Source organism: Manacus vitellinus, unplaced genomic scaffold (genome assembly GCF_001715985.3).
Source record: "Manacus vitellinus isolate BGI_N305 unplaced genomic scaffold, ASM171598v3 scaffold_21_pilon, whole genome shotgun sequence".
In the NCBI taxonomy this organism is placed as follows: Eukaryota; Metazoa; Chordata; class Aves; order Passeriformes; family Pipridae; genus Manacus; species Manacus vitellinus.
Window position 1 is genome coordinate 469,628 of NW_021939546.1, and position 23,652 is coordinate 493,279.

Genomic DNA, 23,652 nt, shown 5'->3' on the forward strand with positions numbered 1-23,652 from the left:
AGGGCTTATATGTTCCACTGCTTTAAAAAAAATCTGTCTGAAATTTGGTGCATAGAATTCTAGCCTGAAGGCAAAGTGATGTGCCTAAAGAGGAAAAAATAATAGTTTAATTTGCAATTGTTACACCAGTCAACCTAATTCTAATGTTTTTCCTTTACTATTATGTAGAGAAACGTACAGCTTGATGTAAAACACGCAATATATTTCTGTAAGGAACAGTATTTTTCGCTACATCATAATTTTCATAATAGCAGATTAAATAATCTGAAACTGCAGAAATATTTTAGATAAGTGTATCTTGACCTTGTCAATGGTAGCAGAATGTGTGGCTGGTTTTGTAGAACCACTTAGAGTGTGGCATTTGTGGAACGTGTTTACATAAACAATGAAAGGCCTATGACTGCCCAAGGACTTTGGCACAGGACCACTTGCAGAGTTGCAGAAACACAATAGATATATTTGTTGGCCAAGATTCACTTTTAATGTACAAAACACTTAACTGAGGCCTAGGATTTAAATTGCAACACATTCAATTCTGTTCCTCAAGTCAAGTAACTTTATTAACTTGATTTTCTGAAGTATGAATCACGTCTTAATGCACATAAATCATGTATGCATTATTCAGACTCAGATTGAGGCCTCATAACCACATTTGCAGTTTCTGATGCTCATATAAATATAAAAGTGGAGCCACCAGGCATTCGTACAGCTAAATTGTGTAGTACTTTTGGAAAAATGGAAATAAATATGTTTTAGAATGCATAATTATGATGCCATTTTAATCTATGATAATTTTTGTAGGGATTTTTGTTAGAAATAAAAAAAGCTCAAAGCTCAGAAAGCTTTATGGCCTTGTTCCTTTGCATTTTAAAGATACTGCTTGGAATAAAGCAAGCAGGTTTTCCCAGTGTCTGTGATCAAATCAGTGTCCTAAAACATCTTGCAAACAGGTCAATTTTAATAAGATGTTGTGTCTGCAACACTGCATATGTACAAAAAAAGAAGATAAAATATTCCCAAACAAAAATTCTTAATAATACCATTGTGTTTTTAATTAGAAGTGAGATACGAAACAAGTACACCATTCAAAATCCTTGGAAAAAGACAAGAGCTGAAATTAATTCCTACAACTTAAGAGAAATAATTTTTTTTAAAGTATGAAAAAATAAATTAATATGTTATTAAATCAAGGCAATAATCTTAAAAACAGCTGGAAAAATAAAAAGGGTATCATCTGCTTCAGTACAAATAACTGCATTCCTTCTTTAGAAATACAACATTAACATTTCCTCTTGGAATGCACAATAATGATGCCAGCAGTAGCATTCCTGGGTTGCTGCTTGTCCAATGGGCAACATTCATTTCTTCACAGTTCTTGCCCCTGAAACAAAGTATCTGTGATCAGAACCTTCCTTTAAACTTCTGCATTCAAATTATTATCTCTAAATCAATTTGTAACAAGATATTACTTTTCATTATTAAGATTTATTTTACAAATTCAAGAAAACTAACAGCAGGTCTCAAGTCCATGGCTGCTTTCTCAAATTTTGACCCCTAGACTGACATTATTAATGCATTTTTGTCCACTGTTCTTGTAAGTGAAGTACATTTGCTTTCCAAATGAGCACAATTTACAAATTTTCCAACACATACTAAGTTCTAGCAGATAAGTAGGAAAATGTTATGTGGAATATTTTAAGAAATCTTCATATGCAAATCCCTGTAAAAATTTTGTACAGTTTAAAGGAGCACTGTCTTTTGAAATTGCTCCTCTGTGTAAGGCTTAAGGTTTCATGTTGGATTTCATTTGTGTTTAAGTTCCTAGCAACCAGAAATTCTAATAATTCAGGAAGTGTTTGTAAAAACCCCATCAACATTATCAAGGTATCAAAAGGAAGAAAGCTTATGATGTTTACCAGCACAAAGCAAGAAAAATAGCAACGTGAATGTAAACTGGATTTTCTAGAGTACATAGAAATAAATGCAGCCAAACACAGTGTGTTTGAGGTTGGGTGGGGTTTTTTTGTTTCTAGAGCTTTAGCTTCCTCCCACCCCTGCTTCAAAAAACAAGTTTACATGGTGGATCTAATTATTCAACAGTTCATTTATAGAAAAAGCATTCAGTCTCTTTAGTATATGATACACAGCAGCCATGTTTACATTAACATTAGGTTTTTAAACAATTTCATTTCTCATATCAGAAGAAACTGGGGTCACAAAAAATTAGTTTGCTATAAGTCCAATCTGCCTTTCTTTTTTTTTTAATAAAGGAAATTACTTCAATTTCCCAGAAAAATGAAAAACCCATTCTTAATGTTCATTAAGGTATTTTCAGTTCCTTTATTTGGAATACTTACAACTTCGAAGGGTAGCAGAGTGCTGAATTGTTACAAGACCCTCGCTGCAGATTGAAGCAGAGTAAGAACAAAGAACGATTCAACCGAAAAATCTGTGACCTGGTTATTTCATGAGTCCCAAAGGGGCAGAGTGGACTAGGATAGAAATCAACCCTCTCTAGCAATTCCTTCCCTGAACTAATATATTTTCTGTAATAAGCAGACAAAGTAGTGTATTAAGAGGAAAAAGAATGAGGCAGACTACTCCCCTGGGCCAGACACACACAGCCCCTACCCCTTTTCCCTAGATAAATTAGGCAATTGAGTTTTTAGAACTAGGACAGAAAGTTTCTGTGGAAGACTGGTCAGTCAGTCTGCAATGTGTTACTAATGGGGAAAGTGTTTTCTTATATCATGTTAATATACACAATTTTTAAACAAAGAAGGAACCACATCATATTCTAAGTGGAGCCAGAAGCCCTCTGCATTGTATTTTGTATTTTATGCAGAATGCTTCCAAAATCTAGTGTTTTATCCACCTCATTACAATGAAAATAAACTTAAAATTTCTTTTCCTTCATCCCAAGTCTCTAAAGGAACATGACTGGAGTAGGTCTATTTTCAAAGCCTTTCTTATATCATTCTAAGGCCTCTCCCTACCTGCTATTCCTTAGGAAAAACAATAACAAGGCAATTTGTCTGGAAAGAAAGGGTCTAGTCAGCAGTTGTACAGGGGCTAGCTAGGAAATTCTTTCCTTCAGAATCATCCCTTAGGAAAAGTTGGAAATATGTTAATGATATGTGTGTATGGTAGTAGCAGTCACTGTCCTGTTCTCGAGTGTCATAAACAACCTAACAGAAAACAAGACGGGAGAGCTGACACTGCTTTAATTGGCAGTGAAACAACCTTCAGATTCAGCTGTTACACTGCCAAGCCTCCATGATGTAGAATGCAGACCAAATGCTTTTGGTGACCACACAGAAATAAGCCTTCTCTGATATCTCACCCTAGGGAAAAGAAACACACAAATGCAGCACAACCAAAGTAGCAGGAGCTGTTGGGGCTTTGCAGTTTACCTCTAGCTGGCAATCATCTGCACAAAGCCTACTTATCTCAGGTCACAGTTATATTTGTAGGGACTGATTCATGCACCAAACCAAAGATTTATATAATTCATAAAGTCATCTATAAAGTTTATTCTATCCATATGCTCCCATTCACTATGCCAAAAAACTCTCACTTCTGGTTCCTATAAACGTGCCACATATCAGGGCTCTTTGGATGCGATAATTTTTGCAAGATAGTACCTAAATCATGAGAAGCCCTCATTATACAGCATTTTGTTTTGTTTCATTTCAAGGAAGACCATGTTGTCCACAGTCAGAAAACAGGGTTACTAAAGATAATCAGTATTCAAATTTCTCCACAGAAAGCAGACAATTAAGAGTGTGCCATTAAATTTGTAATTTTTAAATAACTAAACCGGTTTAACTTCAGGGGATTAAGATTCAGCAAACACCAGGATATAAAATACAATGATTCTGGGAGAATTAATGACACTTATGCTTAAGAGACACTGTATAGTTCCTTCTAGGCAGGTACAGTAATGGCATTAAAAATTGATAATTTGTTATGTACATTTTACCTTTTCAAGAGCTTCTAGGCTATGTTGTTTTCTTTGATTTTTTTTTTCTTCAGCTGATTTATTTCTTGGTCTCTCTGGAGCAATTCAAACTCTTTTTCACGAAGCTGATCTTTAGAATGCTGAAGTTTCTTCTCTAAGCTCTCAATCTGAACAGAAAATGCAATTAAATCAGAACTGATATTTTACCAAAGTCAGAATGATTTAAAAAAAACCCCAAACCACAAAACAAAGAAAACTCACAAATAACCATCAGTTTTACCACTGACTTTGGATTCCCTTGTCGATTTTTTATTTTGTCAACATGTTCCTTTACCAAAAGAGCAGTTTGGGAGCTATATCATATCAAGTGAAAAAATAAGTTTTCATTTTTGCACTGTTATATCCCTGCAAAATTTATTGTTTCAACTGACAAATGAAGTGTTTTTGCTGGTACATAATTAAAGTACTGCCTTCCCTCTCTCTATAATAAGAAACCAGTTTTCATCTTCTAGATTAAACCTGTCCAGCTATTGTGTCCCAGGACCAGACTTTCTCATAAAATTATCTGCCCTTTGTTAGGGAGACTGTTTTTAATTAAGTGAGAATTACCTTTTTATTGCATTCCTTGATTTCCAACTCTGACTTTTCTAAATTGCACTGTAATTGAATTATTTGTTGTTCCATTTCTTCCCTATATGCACGAACTGTCATATCCAGCTGTGTAATCTACAGGTAAGAAAGGAAGAAAAGGAAATATTTTATTTTGAATTAGTATATAGATTTTAAGAAGCAATATTACAAACTATGACAGCAAAATGAATGAAATTAATCCTTTGTAGCCTCAAGAGTATCCTCTGGAGTAGTCAATATAAAACTGCACCCTAGCTATGTTGTTTAAAAAAATAGTGGCCAAACATAAAAAGAAAAGGGGAAAATCAGGAAAAAAATCCATAACTGAATATGTTAGGTCCTCATATACACAGAATACAAGCCTATATCTCATTTTAAAATAAATATTATGAGTAATTATACAAATCCCTCTTGTTAGAAAGTGACAGATTTTGCCAAACCAAAAAAAACCATCAATTCATCAAAAGCTTTGATGAATTCCTGGAGCAGCTCACAGGATACTGTGGCAAAAATATATTGCAAGATCTGGCCTCCTTACAGTGTCAGTTGCTTAAACAGATTTATTCAAATCTCCACTCCTCCTCTCTGAACCTCAAATATTCTTGAATACAAAGGCTAGTAACTCCTGCAGGAAGAGGCTAATTATAAGTGGCAGAAAAAGAATTTTCCCATGATGGGCATCAAAGAAGCCAGACCAAAAGACTGAAAATATTTCAAGTGAGCTACAGAAATGTATTCTCAACCAAGACACCATTTCATATTTAGAGGCTGCTTTAGAGCTAATCAAACATGCTCCAGTGCAAACAAGGAAAGGAGTCTATCATCTCCAAGCACACTTCAGCACAGCTCTTTCTTCCTCTTACCAAACATCAAGATGAGAACAGTTGTCTTATAACTTTATCACTAATGAAGAACTAATGAAGGGTTTGCATGAGGCTTCTGTTTCCTTAAACCAGAACTCTGTGTCCCTTAGGGGAGCACAGCCTGATTTTCCTGGTACCATAAGGCTTCAGTAACACCGAGCTGGTTTTGAGCTTGACTCCGTGGCTACAGTAACAGTACAGTTTGAGACAATACTTCAAAGCAACCAAACCTAGCAGGCTTTTCATAAGTTATCTACTACATAACAGTACCAATTGTCAGTAACATACTTAAAATAATCTGACCTGAGCTGCTCTTTGTTTCAGTTCCCAATTCCTTTCTTTCAGTGCTTGGTCCATTTCAAGGAGTTCTTGTTTTTTGTCTTCAACTTCACCCTTGCAATACCTGAAATTCTCATATGTTTAATTGCTTAATGCACATTCAGTTGCTTAGCTTCATGTATCCAGCTTGGAAATCATTAGCTCTGTTACTTACAGCCATATTACCCTAAACATGAATCAACTAATTGATTGCAAAGAAACAAACCCAAATGGAATAATTCTGTTTACTATATTCCAGGTGGAGATTGCCCAACAACTTCATTATTCAAGTTATTTAATTGGCTATATCAGGAAAACATGTTCTTAAAAAAGAATAGTACAGAAGAAAGCACCATTAATTTGTGGTCAGAAAGGAAACTAGAAAATTTCATTATTCTTTGTACAATTACTTCACAGCTTTGGGATTCAGAAAATAATTTTAGCAGTTTTTAAAATAGAATTCCTAAAAAAGAATTCAGCACCACTTTTAGAAATTAAAAGTGAGCTGAGGAGCTCAAGTATCAACTTATCTTACAGCTGAAAAGCACCTAAAAATTATAGAGAGCTGTTAAGAACATTAGAAAAAAGCCATCCAAGCTACTTGCTATTCCTAAGGAAAAATTAACACAGGTAAGTTTTCATGATGGAAAAGATACCAGCTTACCTGAGCTCAGTTGTTAGCTCCATGATAGCAATGTGCTTCTCCTCCAGAGAGGACTGTGCATTCTGTAATGCATCTTGCAATTCCTGAAGCTGTGTTAAAGTGATTTTTAATTCTCCACGGGCATTGTGTAATGCAGATTCTAGTTCTGCTATTTTCTGTAAGGCTTCCCTGTGGCAAGTCTCACTTTGAAGCAGCTTATCTTCTAAATCATTCACTATTTTACACACACACCACAAAAGACAAAATGCTTAATCATCAGCACGCCAGGGTCTTTATGCAACACCACTACCTAGTAGCATTTGTGGTCATAATAAATTTTCAGTATCAGTATTTTTTAGGACAATCTAGAAAAACAGTGACTTCTTATTCAAAAGCCTTCCTATGGCATGTAAGTCTTTGCTATGTTTTCATTCAATTCATGACTTGAAATATGAGGATATATCTAAAAACATCTGGCCAAGGAGAAAGTGCAGGGACAATATAGTAATTGAATATGCAGTGCTATGAAAAATGCAAGCAGAATTGCTGGTATTCCTCTGGTTTAAAACAATGGTACAATTAAATTAAATGGAAGAGAATGGATTGGAAAGTTTATTTCCACAGACTCCCTTGTGAGATTTTCTGTTTCTTTTAAAGAGCTGAATTTTTGTGAATAGCATATGCCTTTATGAAATGTATGTGCCTCATTTGATTATCACAGTAAGAATCTGCATTGCTAATTTACAGGGAAACTACTTATTCATTTCACCTGGGGTAAAGGTATATACCACAGAAGTGAGAATTTGCAAAGGTATGTTAAAAAAAAGCTTGTGATTTTTTTGCATTGTGGGGGTATTGTTTGGTTGGTTTTGGCTTTGTTTGTTCAGGTTTTTTTAACTATGGAATTACTAATACATTAAAAAAATTATCATTTTTTGACTCTCATGTACTTGATTATAAAACAGGGGGAAATGGAAAAATGTCTAATACATAAACAGAAATAGCATAATGAAAGGAAGCCTGAGAAACAAAATAGCCCAATTACCCTCATTTGCCTTTTTATTGAGCTCTGATCTTGCTTCTTCCAAAGTGATATCCAACTGATTTATCTGCACTGTTTTGTTTTCACCATCTTGCTGTAATTGCACTACTTCTTTTTCCATATCAATAAGTTCATTCTTGCACTGATCCATCTCCAATTTAATCTGCCTAATAGAAGCAACCAGAAAAAAATGAACCATGTAATAAAAGCAACATGTGTATACCCTTACATGCTCTAAGACAAGGGTTTGTGAATAAAACAGAAATAAAAAGTCATGTTAAGTAGGCTTTTCTTGCAATCAAAACAATATTCTTTAAGACTAGCAAGCTCCCCTAGAATATACTATCTACAATTGCAAGCAAGTTGATACATTTATGAATTGAACTGCATCATGAAGTGCCATCTTAAGGCTAAATAAGTTGCCAGGATATGCATTAATTCGACTGGAAAACTGTTCCAGAAACTCATGCCTCTGCTATTTAGAAGCTTCCCTTCTGAATTCGAGTCTATGCTCATACAGAGGCTGAAGTGTGTAACTACAGAGCTGAATACCATTTCAGACAGCAATCTTGCTGATCCATGTCTCTGTGCAGAACATCCCTCTGTTACACTGAACCTACCTGATTGTACAATTCAGTTCATCCACCTTCTGTCCGTTTAAATCTGCTTCCTGAGCAGCAAAGCGAAGTTTCTCCTCCACCTTTCTCAACTCATCTGCTGCACATGCTTTCTGATTCTGAAGCTCCTTTTCCAAAGTGGATACCTGGCAAACAGTATTCAGAGTACTTTTAAATTGCATTCCAAAGAAACATACTGCCTTGTCTTGCAACTCACATAACATAATGAGGGGTTTAACACAGCAGATGTCTTTATAGTCTATATATAATTTAAGACTAGAACTTTGCACATTTGAAAGACAAATAGTTTCTAGTAAATATAACAAGAGACAACTTTCTGAATTTAAATGCACCTCTCCTTAATTGCAGTCTAGGGTTTGATTTTCAAAGTACCTAGCCACTCTAATGCGAGCTAGCATTTCTGATAGCACAGAACCTGGTTTAAGATAAAACAGACCACTAAACTCTTTATTTTAGATATATCTAAAATCATAATTATCAACTCAGTTATCAAAGAAACATTCAGATTTTAAAGGTATTACAAAAACATATCTAAAGGCATTTAATTTTCTCTCTTTACGTAGACACTTCTCACCATACTGTACCTGTTGTTCGAGTTTAATCTGATTATCTTCCAGCTCCCCATTTCTAATAGTTTCTTGCTGTAACATTTGCTGATGATGAAGCAAAGTTTGTAGAACAGTTTGTTCACTCGTGTCCTGAATATTCTGATCTTTTATTTTTATTTCTTTCTGCAAATAATGAAGCTGAAAAGACATTTATTTTCCATTAAAATAAACTATTTTTATTTTCACTTGCATAGCTATTCTCTCTTAATGAGCACAGAATCACATCTATGATTCAATAGAACTTCTGGCTCTGAATTTAGTTGCATTAAAGTTGCAACAGTACATAACAGACCTCATAATTCATCCCTGAGTTGTGCTTTATAAAGTAGGTTAGGATAGTGGTAACTTAGCAGTCCCAGTTTTTGATTCTTGCTTTCTAATTATAGCTTGTCAATGTTTTAAGAACATACATAAGAGATTTTTAATTTCAGGGTCTGGCAATCTCTGTTTGACCGAAGCCTCTCTCTCAGCAGGTCAGCACTGACATGAAGAGCCTACTATATAATTAGTTCATGTGGTTGGGCATACTCACAAAGAAAAATTCATCCTAATATTTAAACTCAATTCCTTCTTGCTTTCATGTAGTAGTGGAAAGTATGATAAAACTCTGGGGCTTGAAGTAAACATTTTCTTATGCCCAGGACTTCTTCCCCATTAAGATAGTTGAAGGACAAATCAATTATATGCACCTAAATTTATATTGCAATACTGCTCCCTCCATTTTTTTCCCCAAGAGAATGCTTTGTTTCACATAATTCTGATTTGTTACTTCTTTCAACAATTCATTTATCTGGGTGCTTCTTTTCCCTAAGCTTATCCAGTGTTCCTTAAGTATGATTTTTCCCCTTTACCCTCACAAAATGCATCATCTTTTCCCAGCTTACTTCCTATTCACAGCTCCTGTTGCAAATGTTTTCGCTGTTATTTTACAAACTTTCAGATTAAATCAATCATAACAAGTGTTCTCTGCAATACAGAAGAGTTGTAAAACAAGCTGTTACCTCTTTAAACCTGTCTTTGAGCTGATTTTCAAACACCTCCTTATTTTCTTGTGACTGACTCAAATACATTACAACTTCTTCCTCACATACCTTTAATGCTGACTCGAGTTGTTGTTCCTAGTTGGATGCAATAGATCACTTAAAATTGCATGGCATGGTCTGTATCAGCTAGTCTAAAAATTGTATTAAAAGTCATCTTCGTATAAAATGTCCAAAAAGCTACATTTTTATCGAAAGAGTATTGAAATAGTCATGGAAGATTATGATAAACTTTAAAACTGAAATAGTATTCAGAAATTAAAATTATTTGTGAAATTCAATTACAGTACTTTAGACTGTGTTTAAACAAGATGAGACTATCAGTTACGAGAAGATATTCCAATATTTGTCAGTAGCTAGAATTTAAAAGCAGACATATGCCCAATACCAAATCATTAATCCATCACAGGTTGTTATATACAGAACTATATAAATAAATTTGGAATTATCATCATATGTGAGCTGACAACATGTTTTCCAAAAATAACACTCAGATACAAAAAAAACATTCTTGATACACTTCTTTTGAGAAAGTTATTAACAGCATGTTTTCCCTTTCTGCACTGGGAGACAGGGCCAGAGTTTCACCAAAAGGGAAAGGAAGAGCTCTGAGCAATGTCAACACTGTTAATCTGCTTTACCCTTTTAATATTAATTTGAATTTGAGTCTCTCTAAAAAATACCTTATAACCTCAAACAGATAAAAATTATAATTAACAAACCCCCAAAGGTCTTGAGCCATAGTAATTAAGCTTTTCTTAACCATTTGGTTGCAATACTAAGACTTCTCATCAATGAGAACTGTGCTGAATTTAGCTGCAGACTGGCTGACGCTTTCCATTTTGCAATCAGACTACCAGTTTTCTAAATCACACTGGACTGTATATCTCTCTCTCCCCACTCCATTCGAGAGTTTGTTGAAGAGAAATTACAATGGGTCTTAATTTTAAATCTCTGTAAAACGTCCCAAATACTGCAAAGCCACTTGGATAGCAAACAGGTCCAACACAAGCTCAGAAAGAGCATGCTAACAGCTGAGACCCCAGTATCTTCTCCTGCCAATATCCTGGAGGTTTAATACTGTTTGAAACCTCACTGGGGTAAATCACCACATGGCACTGGTTCATTAAGATACTGTTGAAAGTGCTGCATGGAAAATATTTATCAGGCAAACACTAGGAAGAGGCATAGATGGCTAAAAACGTGACCAATATTATAGCATCATATATATCTAAAATATATGCCATATCTAGACAAAAAAGATACATAACATTAGTTCTGTTAGACAAAGTTGTACTTTGAGAGTACAATAAGCACAAGTCTGTCCTATTTGTAAGTACAATAATTTTATAAAGCAATTATGCATTGCATGATCCCTTACTGTAGGTTTCACCATACTTGTTTTAATCAAAAAAAAAGAAACTAAACCAAAAAGAAACAACAGCAAAAAAATGGAAAAACTTCAGGTCAATGACTTCTGAAATATTTACCTAAGACAAATTTCTATAAAAAATTTTTTCTATAGAGGATAAAAGGAAATACACCATTACTGCAAACTTCAAAACTATTAATTGAAAATAACAAAGAACTTATTAACTTTAATTGTTTCTTCTGTTAAGTGACTTCCCAGCATCTTCAATCCTTGATCTTTCTTGGCATTTTGATTTTTCCATTTCCTGTTTGTACACATATTTTTATTCAAGAGAACAAAATGTAAATATAGTAAAAGTAATTTAATAAAAACTCATATTAAGAATCAAGGGAAAAAACCCAGATCAGTGTATTTAAAACACAATTGCTTCTATAATGTATTTGTGTACATGATACTCTGAAGTAAATTTGGTTCCTGACAGATGTCCCTTCATATTCTGCAGAGCAGGCATTATCAGACTAGAACATTCTTGATTTTCCACCTAGTGCAGAATAGATGCAACTTTTCTTTATCCAAATCTGTTTCCTTTGATCAGAGCAAGAAGCCCAAGGGGCAAACCACAGACATAAAGAGAATGCTGAGATAGAAAAAAATGAAAGGCCACTGAAGTTTGTACAATATACAGTAGTAGCAGCAGTAACTGGTGACTACACTAGATTCAGTCAATTAGTCAAACAAGAATTAAAAAGCAAAAACATAAGCATCTTTAATTTTCTCCAATTTTCCCATGTATTTATGGATGTGCTTTTCATTATTATTAGTCACTTGTTCAATTTGCATTTAAAGAAAGTCAAGAGCCAACCTTACCTCTCTGCTTCCTATCAGCAGCCCATCCAATGATTCAATGTAATGAAGCTGTTTATGTATAACCTCTTGTTGTAAAACAGATATTATTTTCTCTTGTTCAATGAATTGTTGATGTTTCTGCTCCAGCTGTGTCTGAAGCTGTCCATAAGTAAATCACAATTTATTACTTAGATAAGAATTTTTGCATCTAAATGTCATTCAGTTCTATTCACCCATCACTTTTCTAATGAAAAGTAAATACAGTCTTGCCATCAGCAGTATTGCAGTCTTAAAATTATCAAGAAATCCCAAACTCTTAATGTCTTAAATCAAGAGGAGAATCAAGAGAATGAGAGCAGACAGAGTGCAATAATCTGTCATCAGCCAAGACACGCATACATTCTTTAGTAAAGGATGACAAGCTTCTTGAACAGCTAGAAATAGCCTCAGTTATATTTCTAATCACATAAAGCAACAGAATTCTTCTTCAAAGAATGAAAAACCTACCAAGTATTCTCCCTGAACACAGATGCTCATAAGGCTCAGGCTGGCAGAGGTTCAGCCAACAAGAAAACATTGTTAGAAGCTGTCATGGTTTAAATCCAGTAGGCAATAAAGCTATACTTTTTTTTTTGCTTTGTTTGGAGCAAAGAACAACAGCACTCTTCCTAAGTCCTTACTTCTCTTTAGTTGAGCAGAAAAGAGGATATGAATATTTCAGAAGGACAGTTGTGTAGAGTTAGATGGAAAATGTAGTAAAATCAGGAAACCTACGGAGAAGAATGAACTTCTTAATATAACTTTTTAAATGGATGTGTCTCACAATTACAAGAAAGACAAAGAAATTAACATAGGAAAAAGTTACCAAGTATAACACTCATACATACTAGCACACAAGGTCTTACTAGTTCTATCTGTTTCTTCATCTCTTTGTGCTGCTCAAGGTGTACCAACTTTGCATTTTCAAAAGCAGAATTTATTTTCTTATGTTCTTCACTGATAGTTGCTTCCAACTCATGAATGCGTCTGCTTTTTTCCTGGGAAATGGCAACAATAGAAAGACTTAATAAAAATATTTTGTGATATTAGCAGTTTATTTGATCATCTAGTTTCTAGATTTTGTAAAAGAACAACACAGAAAATACTGAAGTTACACGCTGCATGTGTCATCTCAAAGGATGTCACACCTGTAACACAGGTAGAGAAGATCAGTAGAAGCAGCAGCTACAGAGACAAGGTGTCTGCCAAGGTGGACTATGGCATAGATAACTTCTGACAAAGATAAAAAGAAATTCTACCCTCCCATGGAGAGATGGCACATTTAAAACAGCATTTTGAAGACTATTTTAGTCACAGATCTACATGTATTTCACTGAAACAAACGGCAATGCTACAACTGACTTCAATAGGACCAGATCTTCATTGCACATATAAGGAAAAAGTAACATGTCCGTTAATAGCTTACCACATTCAAAGGCAGGGAAAAAGGAATGTTTTATTTGAAACAAGATTCAGTTTTTAAAGTCTGCATACCCTAAAAACTGCACAGATTATTTAGCAGATCTGAAAGTCTATCCATTTTGAATACTACTGTTAAGTTAAACTTTAATCTCCACTTGTCTTTTTACATATAGTTTCTCGGTGAGAACATTTTACCATGAGTTCCTGTTCCAACTCAGCATTTCTTGCTGCAGCAGTGGAATAAGCAATAGTCTTTTCTTCCAACTGTTCTTCAAGTTCAGAAAGTTGAGAAGATTTCTTTCTCATCTGAAATTAAACATGGCACTAAACAGCATGTAAACAACTGTTAGGGGTTTATTCAAGTATTTGTATATACTTTCTTATCACCGGTTCCATTTTAGGTACTACTATAGCATTTTTAATTAATCGTTTGTTTTGTCGATCTATTAAATTTTATTATTTAAAGAGAAAGATTCAGGACAATTTACCTAAAATTTATCCAATTAATGATAACTGTGAGCAAAATAGCTACTACAGATTTATAATACTTATGTCCATTATTAGGAAATACTTCAAATCCCATTATGCCAAACTCTATAAACACATTAGCATCAGAATGTAAACATTAGTATTTTAACTTATTCAACCTGAGATGAGCTGACGCCTAATTTCTTTCATTTGTGACTCTCTGGTAATGATGTTTATCTCTGGCAACTGTACTAACATTAAATAAGGAAAAATACAAGTGTATTTCAACATCTATTTCCTAAGATTACACATTAATTAAACCATACCAAAGAAACGAGACTGAGCATAGTTTCCACATAACAAATCAAAGTAGTAGTAGAGAAGCCCACCACTACATCAGTTTTAAAACCATATTTCCAACAGTTAATAAACTGAGGCTTCTATCTTTAAATTTTTCTGCTTGCTGAAAACTTAATTCAGATTTTTCTCAAATAAATCAGATTTTAAAATTAATACGGCAATTACAGTTAACAGTTATTGAAGACAATAACTATTGTCTTCACTATCTTTGCTTACTGAAATGAAGAAGTAGTGGCATTTTTTCAGTGCTGCTAAAAACTTACTTCTTTCTCTAAGCTACTAGTTTTTGAAGCCTTCTTCAGTAGGTCTTCCTGTATGATTTGAAACTGGCTGGTCCTTTGAGCCATGCTGCTCTTCAAAGAAGAATTTTCATCATCTGCTTTTGTCAGTTTAGTGCGTAACTCTTCTATCTCTTTCTGGAATCTTCGCCTCATCTTTTCAAATTGCTTGCTTATAAGTTCCAACTGTTGGCATTTTCTCCTCTCTCAAAGTAGAAAAAAATAAATCTAAGATTAATTTATACAAGTACATACAAACCTGTAATGTAACTGAAAACTATGACTCATGAAAACAAATGAAAAAGCCCCCAACAAACAAACAAGAAGAAACCAAGACAGCATCATTAGGTGCCCTGAAGGAATTTCTTGGAGCAGTCCTGATAATAATCACAGAAGCAATGGCAGAAATACTGCAACAGCAGGTTACAGAGAAAAGCATCAACAAAAATATGAAGACCTTAGCATAACCTGCATAAAGAGAGAAATACATGGTTCCATTTCAGTACAACTCCTACCTTAGCTATTGCTGAACAAGTAACTTAACTAGCAAAAGAAAGAATATTGTGCCTGGAGAACATGACAGTTTCCAAGGTGGCAAAATGCTCACTGTTCAACCAAACCATGCCTCATAGCTCACAGAGGTACATTTAAAAAATAAAACTATAAAAACAATTTAAACCCCACCAGAACATTTCTGTTCTGTGGATTAATCAGACAGAACTGCACAGCTATTTCAGAAAGCTTACCTCCTTGACTTCTGATCAATTTGACAGGCTCTGTTTCCAGGCCACATGACCTGCTATTTTCTTGTCCTTCATTATCATTAGACAGATGCTCAGCTCCAGTACAGATAGTTAAGTTTGCACGAGGCTTTTGCATTTCAGCTTCTTTCATTGACAGTTTAATGCTATTATAAAGGAGAAGACAACTTCAACATTCTTTCTATATCCTAGTTCTAACACCACCTTATTATCTGCCTATTCTTGACATAATTCAGTAACCAGAAAGTTATACCTTAGGTCTGCAATCAAAGGTTTACTTGATTCACCACAAGACTCTGAAATAACTTCTTTTGTTGAGGAACTCAAAAGCTGGTGTTTGAAATGGTGCCATTTAAACTAAAAGTTAAGGGAAAACAAAGATCAATGAAAAATCAATTTTATATTGCTTCACAGCATGATTAATTAAGGTATTATACCAGCATATAAATTTTAAGACACATATACCAGAATGTTAAAAGTTTGGATAACTTGATTCTTAAAATTATTCAACACATAATACACTTCTAAGTCTGTATTTGTTACTGTACCTCTTCAGATGTACTTGAAGACAACTGAGAAATAATGGTTTCTAGTATGTTGAGCTCTTCCCTTGAATTCTCAATTTCTTGATGACATAATTTCAAGTGGTTATGTTGCTGTGCAGTAAGTGCTCTCAGCTCTGCATTTTCACTTATTAGAGCATTTTGCTCTTTAAGCACATTTTCTTTTTCAGAAAGTTCACTCTCAAGCTTGATGATCTTCTGATCAGACCGACTCAGCATTGATGTAATTTCAGCGTTCTTTGCCTCTAGAGTCTTAATTTCTTCTTTTGTGCTACTATTCTCTTCCTTTAATTGCCTGAAAAGGCATTTAAAAGATATAGCTCAACATAGAGGATTTTCATTATTAGAAGTACCAGAACACACCATAGCTGCAGTTTTACTAGTTTCCTCCCTCTCAAAATCTAGGCTTAGCTCTATACAAAGGACAGAAAAGTTCTCGCTGCTTTACTAAGCTTTCACTGTTCCTAAGAACCAAGATGTAAAGTGTTATCACCAAACAAAAGGAGAGAGTCAACAACTTCTCTTTCTTAAGCAACTTCATGAAGTTTTGAGCACTGCCAGGAGAGGCACTGGTAGGAAACAAACCAAACAGCTTTAACTGTGCAGAAGCCAGGGCAATTTAAGAACAGGATAAAATAAGTGTATAACAATATGTAAAATCAAAATGGATGAAAATACTGAGTTACTCTATCATTCTATTACTAACAAGAGAGGGAGGGGGCCCATTTCTCCCTTCATATCTGCTTGTACACTGAGACAAATGTATTTTTAGCTCATCTCAAATTATTTACTTTTTTAGGTACTTGTTGGTTTACCAAACTGAATTAGCTCAGCAAGGGCCCTGGTGAGTTCCAAACCTGGTGTAACTGAGCAGAAAAAAAAGAGAACAGTCAAGAAAAAAAAAAACAACACATCATCAGCAGAGACCTATCAAGTAGGCTCAAACTCACGGAAGGGTGTTCACACACTGCCCAGTCTTGCCAAAATGGCCTAAAGAACAACGGTTTAGACAGGAATGTGAGTGTGGACAATGCATGTAAATAGAATACCCCAAAATGTCTGTGCAGGTGTTTGTCCAAACTTAACAACTCTAAAGACAACCAGCTCATGGTTGTCTTCCCTCATTAAAGTCATGAGGGAATTACAAAGGACCGCTGAAAAAAGGGGCATTCAGCTTGAAACAAAACATACAAGGAGTATAAAAAATTGTAAGTGGAAAAGGACTTTTGAGTTGTGACAGAAAGCATCAAAGCCAGGTCTGATCATTCCAGAAGCTGCAGTCAGCACCAAAACCTCCACTGCAGCCTGAGTGCAGCCTCCCCATTGGATGCCAAGGGTATCCTTCACTCCAGCCAGGGAACTCACAGGGTAGGAGCATTAGCAGGGCACAGGCAGCAGCACAGGCACACATGAAACCAGAGTACCCACAGAGCACAGGCAGCAGTGAGTGACCAAGGGAACCAATGTCCCCAGAAGGCTTGGGGGGTGGCATCTTACTGGGAATATGTGGCAGCATGTGGGATTAAAACATTTAAAGATTAGTTATAGAAAATAATGTAGAAAAAATTATTGGTTTGAACTACATGAATGGAGCACCACATTCACAGTGACAACTGTAGCACACAATTCCTTCTCAAAAAACCATACAGAGATTTTTAAAAGCCCTTGCGTTACCTTAGTTGCTCTTCTAGGATGTTTAGATCCTTTCTGTAGCTGATACATTTTTCATTCAACTTCTCTTTTTCTTTTTCACAATTAATTAAACGTTTTCCCAAGACTAATTCTTCAGCTTTAACCTTAAAAAGCAATTTTTTTCATTACTGTACAACAATAAACTAAGCTTCTATGACCAACTGGCTATTTTTAAAAGAATACTATAAACACTATGCTCTTTTTTTCCTTTCTGGGAAGTCTGTAAATTATTCTATTGCTCACTGTTGTGAAGAAAAGGGGCAAAGAAGTTTTCTTCTTGTGTCATCTGGGAAAAAATTAATTTAATATTTTAGGGCATATTTATGGTGGGCAATCTCCTTCCATGTGGAAAGAAGTCCAATTAAAAAAAAAATCTCAGTCAGAGTTAACTGTCTCAGACCTGTATTTTCTCCTCCCACAAGGCAGGAAGCATTACCAATTTGATCACTGGAACTTTGGGAGATGACTTCATCTTAGCTCTCCTCTAGCTCATGTTTCATTGAACAGGTTAAACATACAGAGTAAAAGAGTTCTTTTGAAAGGATCTTATATGTTTAAAATGTAAAACTCCCAGCTGGCAAGCAGGGGACAGAAGAAACAACAGCACTATTAGGATACTCTAAAGATGCAGACTGTCCAGACTCTGCAAAGACAGTGTAAAACTGTATAACTGAATTTATCACCACAAATAGTTGCTTACCCTATCCCATCTCTCTTAGGACTTTGCCACTCACAATCAGAAATGACTGACTCACTGGTGAACCTGTCGCTGTTAGCTGCCTTGCTTATTGTAAGATGAAAAATCTTAAAAACATGGCAAAAACTAGTGAAGAAAAAACTCTCACCTTTTCTAATTTTTCAGTTATTTCTGCTTTATACTTTTTGAAAGCTCTTGTCAGCTCCTTCACATTCAACAAAGCTTCATTTCTTTGCTGTTCTGCTCTGCAAAGCCAAAGAAGCAAACCAATTTCAAAACCCACAAATTCCAGCCATTATGTAACTATCTCCTCCAGTTACTAAAAACAATTATTAAAGTAATTGCTCCAGGTACTTCCTTTCCTCATCTAATTTTCCAAGGCATAGATATCATGCGAGAAACTGCTCAAAGGAACAATCCCTAGTATTTCCCTCTATCACCACGCTCCTGCCCCTTCCCCTATTGTTACTCACTAGGGAAGAAGTTGGAGCAGTAACCTCAGGTATGCAGTCTGTTCAGGACACCCAACACAGGCACACAAAGAATTACTGCTGCTCAATAACATTTCTCTCTTCCACTAAGGGAGATGTGGACATGGGGCAGTGCCTCCTCTAAGTATGGCCAACCCTCAGAGCAGTGTTTCTCAGTCTGAGGACCACCATCCATCTGGAGATGGCAAAAGTATTCAGAGAAGGGTATAAAAGGATTTCAGAATAACAAAACAGTGTTAGTCTAAAGCACTTCAGTTTCCCTGGCCAAAGAATAGTAAGTTGTGGCAATTAATGATTAAAAGAAAACTGTAATAATAACACTAGCCATAACACTTGCCTTTAACACCTGGCAGAGGCTCAACTTTTCTTAAGCACCCAAATATTTACATTTGCAACTAGTAACTAAGTACAGGTAGTTCCAGCCCCACATGCTCTGAATGGTGATCATAAAGCAACACATTTCTTCAACCAGCTGTGCAAGCCCCACAGTATTTCCATTTGTCTTGCTATAAGAAGGTTAGAGGTAATTTTATGGGTAGATACACAAACCAAACAAAGAGTTTGCATTCAAAAGGTTCAAGAAATGCTTTCCCAAGTAATCAGTTAATTTTTGCCCCAGGTAATGGAGTTAAATGAATAGGGTAGATAGGAATCTTTTTATTTAATCCTCTCACTTTTTTAAAATGACATTTTGGAAGTGACAGGACTGTACATGGTAACTTCTAACAGTCATAAGAAATTAGCTAACCCTCCCAGTAGCCACAGAGCTGTTAGGCTAAAGGAGGCAATAGGAAAGGAAAACAGTGATGGAGACAGAATTACAGAACCCTTTTCAACAGTACCATATAGACAGGTAAGATTAAGGATAACAAAAGTGTTCTCTCGATTATGTTGTGCCTTTATCATTTTCCTTGCACCGACCCCAAAAACACAGCACTCAGTACTGCTGAATACTGAGCATGGATTGTAGGTTCTTGCAAAACAAAGACAAAAATAATTCAGGAAAAATATATTCTGGACACTTTTCAGCTCTCCACTGCAGTACATCTGTCCTGAAGGGAAAAAAGCAGCTGATAAACTGGTTACTAGTATCAGTCTGCAATTACCAGCTAATTTCAAGATTTTAAATGTGCCTGTTTAAATAATCACTACCTTCACATAGAAATTCCCCTTTTTTAAAAAATAACATCCTTAAAGCAGAAAAGTAACTTGATTCCACAAAATAAATAACTATCAATGGAAATAAGCACACACTTATTATTCTGTATTCCATTTATTAAAATGACTTAGTACCTCTTTCCTTGCTTGCTCCGTTCAATTAACTCCATTTTCAGATTTTTATAGCCCTTTTGATATCTTTGCAACATGTTTTCTCTTTCCAGTGCTGTTTTCCGGTTTTGATCTAGCCTATCTTCTGCATCTCTAGCAAACAAATAAAGCATAATAAAAAAATTAGGAACTTTTTTGTAAAGAAAATAGATTTCTGTTGTTCTTTTCTGCACATGATGTTTGAGAAGCACTAGTCAAACACGCTGCATCTCTCTAGACTAGGCTTGGAATACCCCCAGTCTCCAGACTCCCCAGCAGTATGTCTGCAGTCTGGTGTCCAAACCTCATCAATAGGCATCAGGTGTCACAACTGCCAAGGACCCAGGTGGCTGACCCTTTATATCACAAAGTGCACCATCATGTTTGAAAATATGTATGCTTGCTACAACAGAATATATGCAGTCGTGCAGCACACAATCCCTCTATTCAATTATCAGGGCATATTTGTGTTTAGCACACATTATAACCTGGTTTCTTCCACCAGCCTTTATAATTTTTTCTGAATTTCTTGAAGTACATTCAACACAAAATAGATCACCTCCCTCTTCCTATATTTGACTCTGAAATGAAAGTTTCAGACCCCAGATTACATGACTCACACAGTACCAGTAATTATGTCATCCCAAAAAAGAGATTGGACTAGCAAGCAGACAACAATAAAACACTGATTTAAAAGTACACTTATTACTTCAGAATTTTATTTTGAGTTGAAACTTCTGCTTCCAAGTTTAAAATCTGTTCTTTCAACTTCGGAACGCTGAATAAATGCGTACCTAAAGTGGATTCAAGATACGAAATCTGAAATACAAACATAATTGGGGGTGCATTAACACTTGCATATATATCTTCAGGTGATACACTTGAGAACAATCTGCTTACTGAATGACAGTGCTCTTAACCCTACTGTAAATTACCTTTGCTCATCTACACCAACTGACCTCCAATTTTCTGCTCATTTAACATCCCTTCCAGTTCCAATGTGATATGCTGTCTAGCAGAGGAATTTCTTTATATGTCCAGTCTCTTGCTTTTCCCAAAAAGTTTATATTCAACTATTTCTTCTTTCAGTGTCAGGCAGTCAAATGTTTTGTTTATCTATTTATTTGTTCTGTCTGGAGATAACATTTCTCAAACGAAAAGCACTAAGCATACTTCTGTTTTCTTAACATTATATACAAACCAAATACAAGAATACAATTGTCATGAAACAAACCTGTACAGACAAGTATATACTAAATCAGTAATGATTTATTAGATATAATATTTCTTTCTAATCCATCTTCACTTATTAATTTATTAATTTGGATTAATGAGGTTAACTCTTCATTTCCTCTGCAAATGACCACTGTGCCATTATTATTCACATTAATCTCAATGTAGCTTAGACATGTGAATGTACAGTACTAAATACATATACTGAACTATTTTCTTTCATAATGTGTTTTTCATTCTATGGCTTACTGGCTTTACACTAAACTTTGGAACATGAATAGCTAGAATTCATAATTAATATAGTTGTTTTGCCCATGGAGAAATAGATTCCAAAATATTCTGTTCAAGATTAATACTGAATATTAAATACATATTAAATATTAAACTTAGATTAAGATAAGATAAAAAAATAGCATATTCTGCTTGGAATTATAAACTCAAAAATCATGGTCATTGGGATGTTTGGGGGGGTTGGGGTTTGTTTTTCTTTTTGATGAATATGCTAAAGATACATACTTTTGTTTTTGACTGCATCAATTCAAAGTTCATTGTTTCCACTCTGTTCTTTAGGTAGTGGTTCTGAGAAGTCAAAGATGCATTTTGCTCTTGAAGACGTTCATTTTCTTCCACAGTTTTATCTGAAGTTGTGGATACTGAGTAAGACTAGACACAAAAATATATTTTTATATATACACACACTTATATATGAATACATAAGCAATATATACATCATAAAATCATAAATAGTTTGGGTTGAAAGAGACCTTTAAAGGACATCTAGTCCAACCACCTTGCAATGATCAGGGACAACTTCAACCACATCAACTTGCTTAGAGCCCTGTCCAGCCTGACCCTGAATGTTTCCAGGGATGGGGGATCTAACACGGCTCTGGAAAACTGGTGCCAATGTTTTACTACCCTCATAGTAAAAAATTTACTCGTTACACCTAATCTAAACTGATCCCCTTTCAGTTTAAAACCATTACCCCTTGTCCTGTTGGAACAGGCCCTGCTAAAAACTTTGTCCCCATCTTTCTTATAAACCTCCTTCAAGCACTGAAAGGCCCTAATGGAAACTTTGCAGAAAAACCATATTGAAATGATATTATGTTTAAGAGTGCTCAATTGGTTTCATTGTCCAGTGCTACAGTGTATCTGCTCCAAGCCCTACCAGCCAAAAAACATCCAAAAACATAGCAAAGATCAGAAAACCAAAGTAATAATAATAAGTAATAAAGAGCAATATTTACTTTGGGTTTTCTTTGAAAATCTTGGTCAGATGTTTTACCACAATTCTTCTTGGGGTTGGAAAAGCCTTGACTGTTATAATTAGGTTGTACAAAATCCTCCAGAGCGAAGTCTGTCGCCTCAGCAAAGCAGTGGCCGTAATGTTCATTTGTACTAGTGTTAGGAGGGAGAGTGAAAAGTTACTGCTCCAGTTTTTCTTTATTAAGTTGCTTATTAGGGTTGTTTATTCAAGACCGTTCAAACGGAAAGCACAAAAGGAGCTAATTGCAGTAATCCATTGCACTGAACAAGACAAGATTCACACTATGAGAGACAGACAGTTCTCATTCCCAAACACACACATACCTGGAAAGCTCTTTCTCTACTGTTTGAAGGTTTTTTTCAGTTCTCCTCAGCTGATTCTGTAATAACTGAACGTTTGCAAGCAGATCTTCATCAGTACCACTTTTAGAGCAAGTCCACCTAGTACATTCCATTGGTACCACACATATAGCTAAAATCATATTTAATATTAAAACACTGTTAAACATACGTGAAAATTATTTTCAAAGATATTTTTAAAGATACCAAAAGAAGGTGGAGAGGAGACAAAAATACAAAAAAAAAAGCAAATATTTTTGTCTTTCTTTCTAAGAAAAGAGAAAACACAAATTTTCAAATGTAAAGGTACATTTCACACACTACCTCTTCCCATGTTCACTGGATAAAAATAACTGTACAAATTGCCTCTTTTGAGAAAAGGAGTTCTGTATGCGTTCATGAAGCACAAAAAGCTTCGCGACTTGTCATACAGGAAAACTGGAAAAGCCCGCTATACATTAGTTGCCAAAAGTCCCTCACACAGAGCAGCGCGGTGACCTCGGAGCTCCCGGGGAGTCCGACACGGGAACGGCGCACACGCCAATGAGCAAAACTTGCCTCGCTGCCAGTGACCAGCGAAACGACAAACGAAAGCAAAATATCCTCGGGCGGACGGGCAGCGCCGAGCGGCGCGGGGGGGGGCAGCGCCGGGCGGAGAGCGCCGCGGAAACCCCGCCAGGGCCCGGGCTGGCGGAAGGGCTGAGGCACGGGGCGCTGGGACGGGGGCGGCAGGGAGGTCCCGCCCCGAACAGGTCGGTGTCGGTGTCGGGC

At 35.6% G+C, this 23,652-nt stretch overlaps 1 protein-coding gene across 3 annotated transcripts; it reads right to left on the reverse strand.

Moving 5' to 3' along the window:
- CCDC18 (coiled-coil domain containing 18) lies at positions 1–23,489 on the reverse strand. 3 transcript variants are annotated; one of them, XR_003915792.1, is made up of 24 exons: positions 23,440–23,489; positions 22,867–23,014; positions 22,524–22,674; positions 21,790–21,936; positions 20,750–20,859; positions 20,026–20,154; positions 18,390–18,486; positions 17,527–17,648; positions 15,838–16,147; positions 15,543–15,646; positions 15,275–15,435; positions 14,514–14,734; positions 13,618–13,728; positions 12,867–12,998; positions 11,983–12,120; positions 8,680–8,841; positions 8,078–8,220; positions 7,461–7,624; positions 6,437–6,650; positions 5,758–5,857; positions 4,571–4,687; positions 3,983–4,128; positions 2,358–2,401; positions 1–1,381 (listed from the first exon to the last, which is right to left on the reverse strand). XR_003915792.1 is itself a non-coding variant. In XM_029959781.1 (23 exons), exons 2-22 carry the CDS (start codon positions 22,995–22,997, stop codon positions 3,997–3,999), a joined length of 3,096 nt encoding a protein of 1,031 aa, XP_029815641.1. In that variant the 5' UTR covers positions 22,998–23,014; positions 23,440–23,489; the 3' UTR covers positions 1–1,381; positions 3,983–3,996. The 3 variants fall into 3 exon arrangements, 2 of the variants coding, with proteins under 2 accessions (XP_029815641.1, XP_029815642.1); XM_029959781.1 differs by lacking the exon at positions 2,358–2,401; XM_029959782.1 differs by lacking the exons at positions 1–1,381; positions 2,358–2,401; positions 3,983–4,128; positions 4,571–4,687 and having other exon boundaries at positions 6,437–6,525.
- Positions 23,490–23,652: the final 163 nt, after the last annotated feature.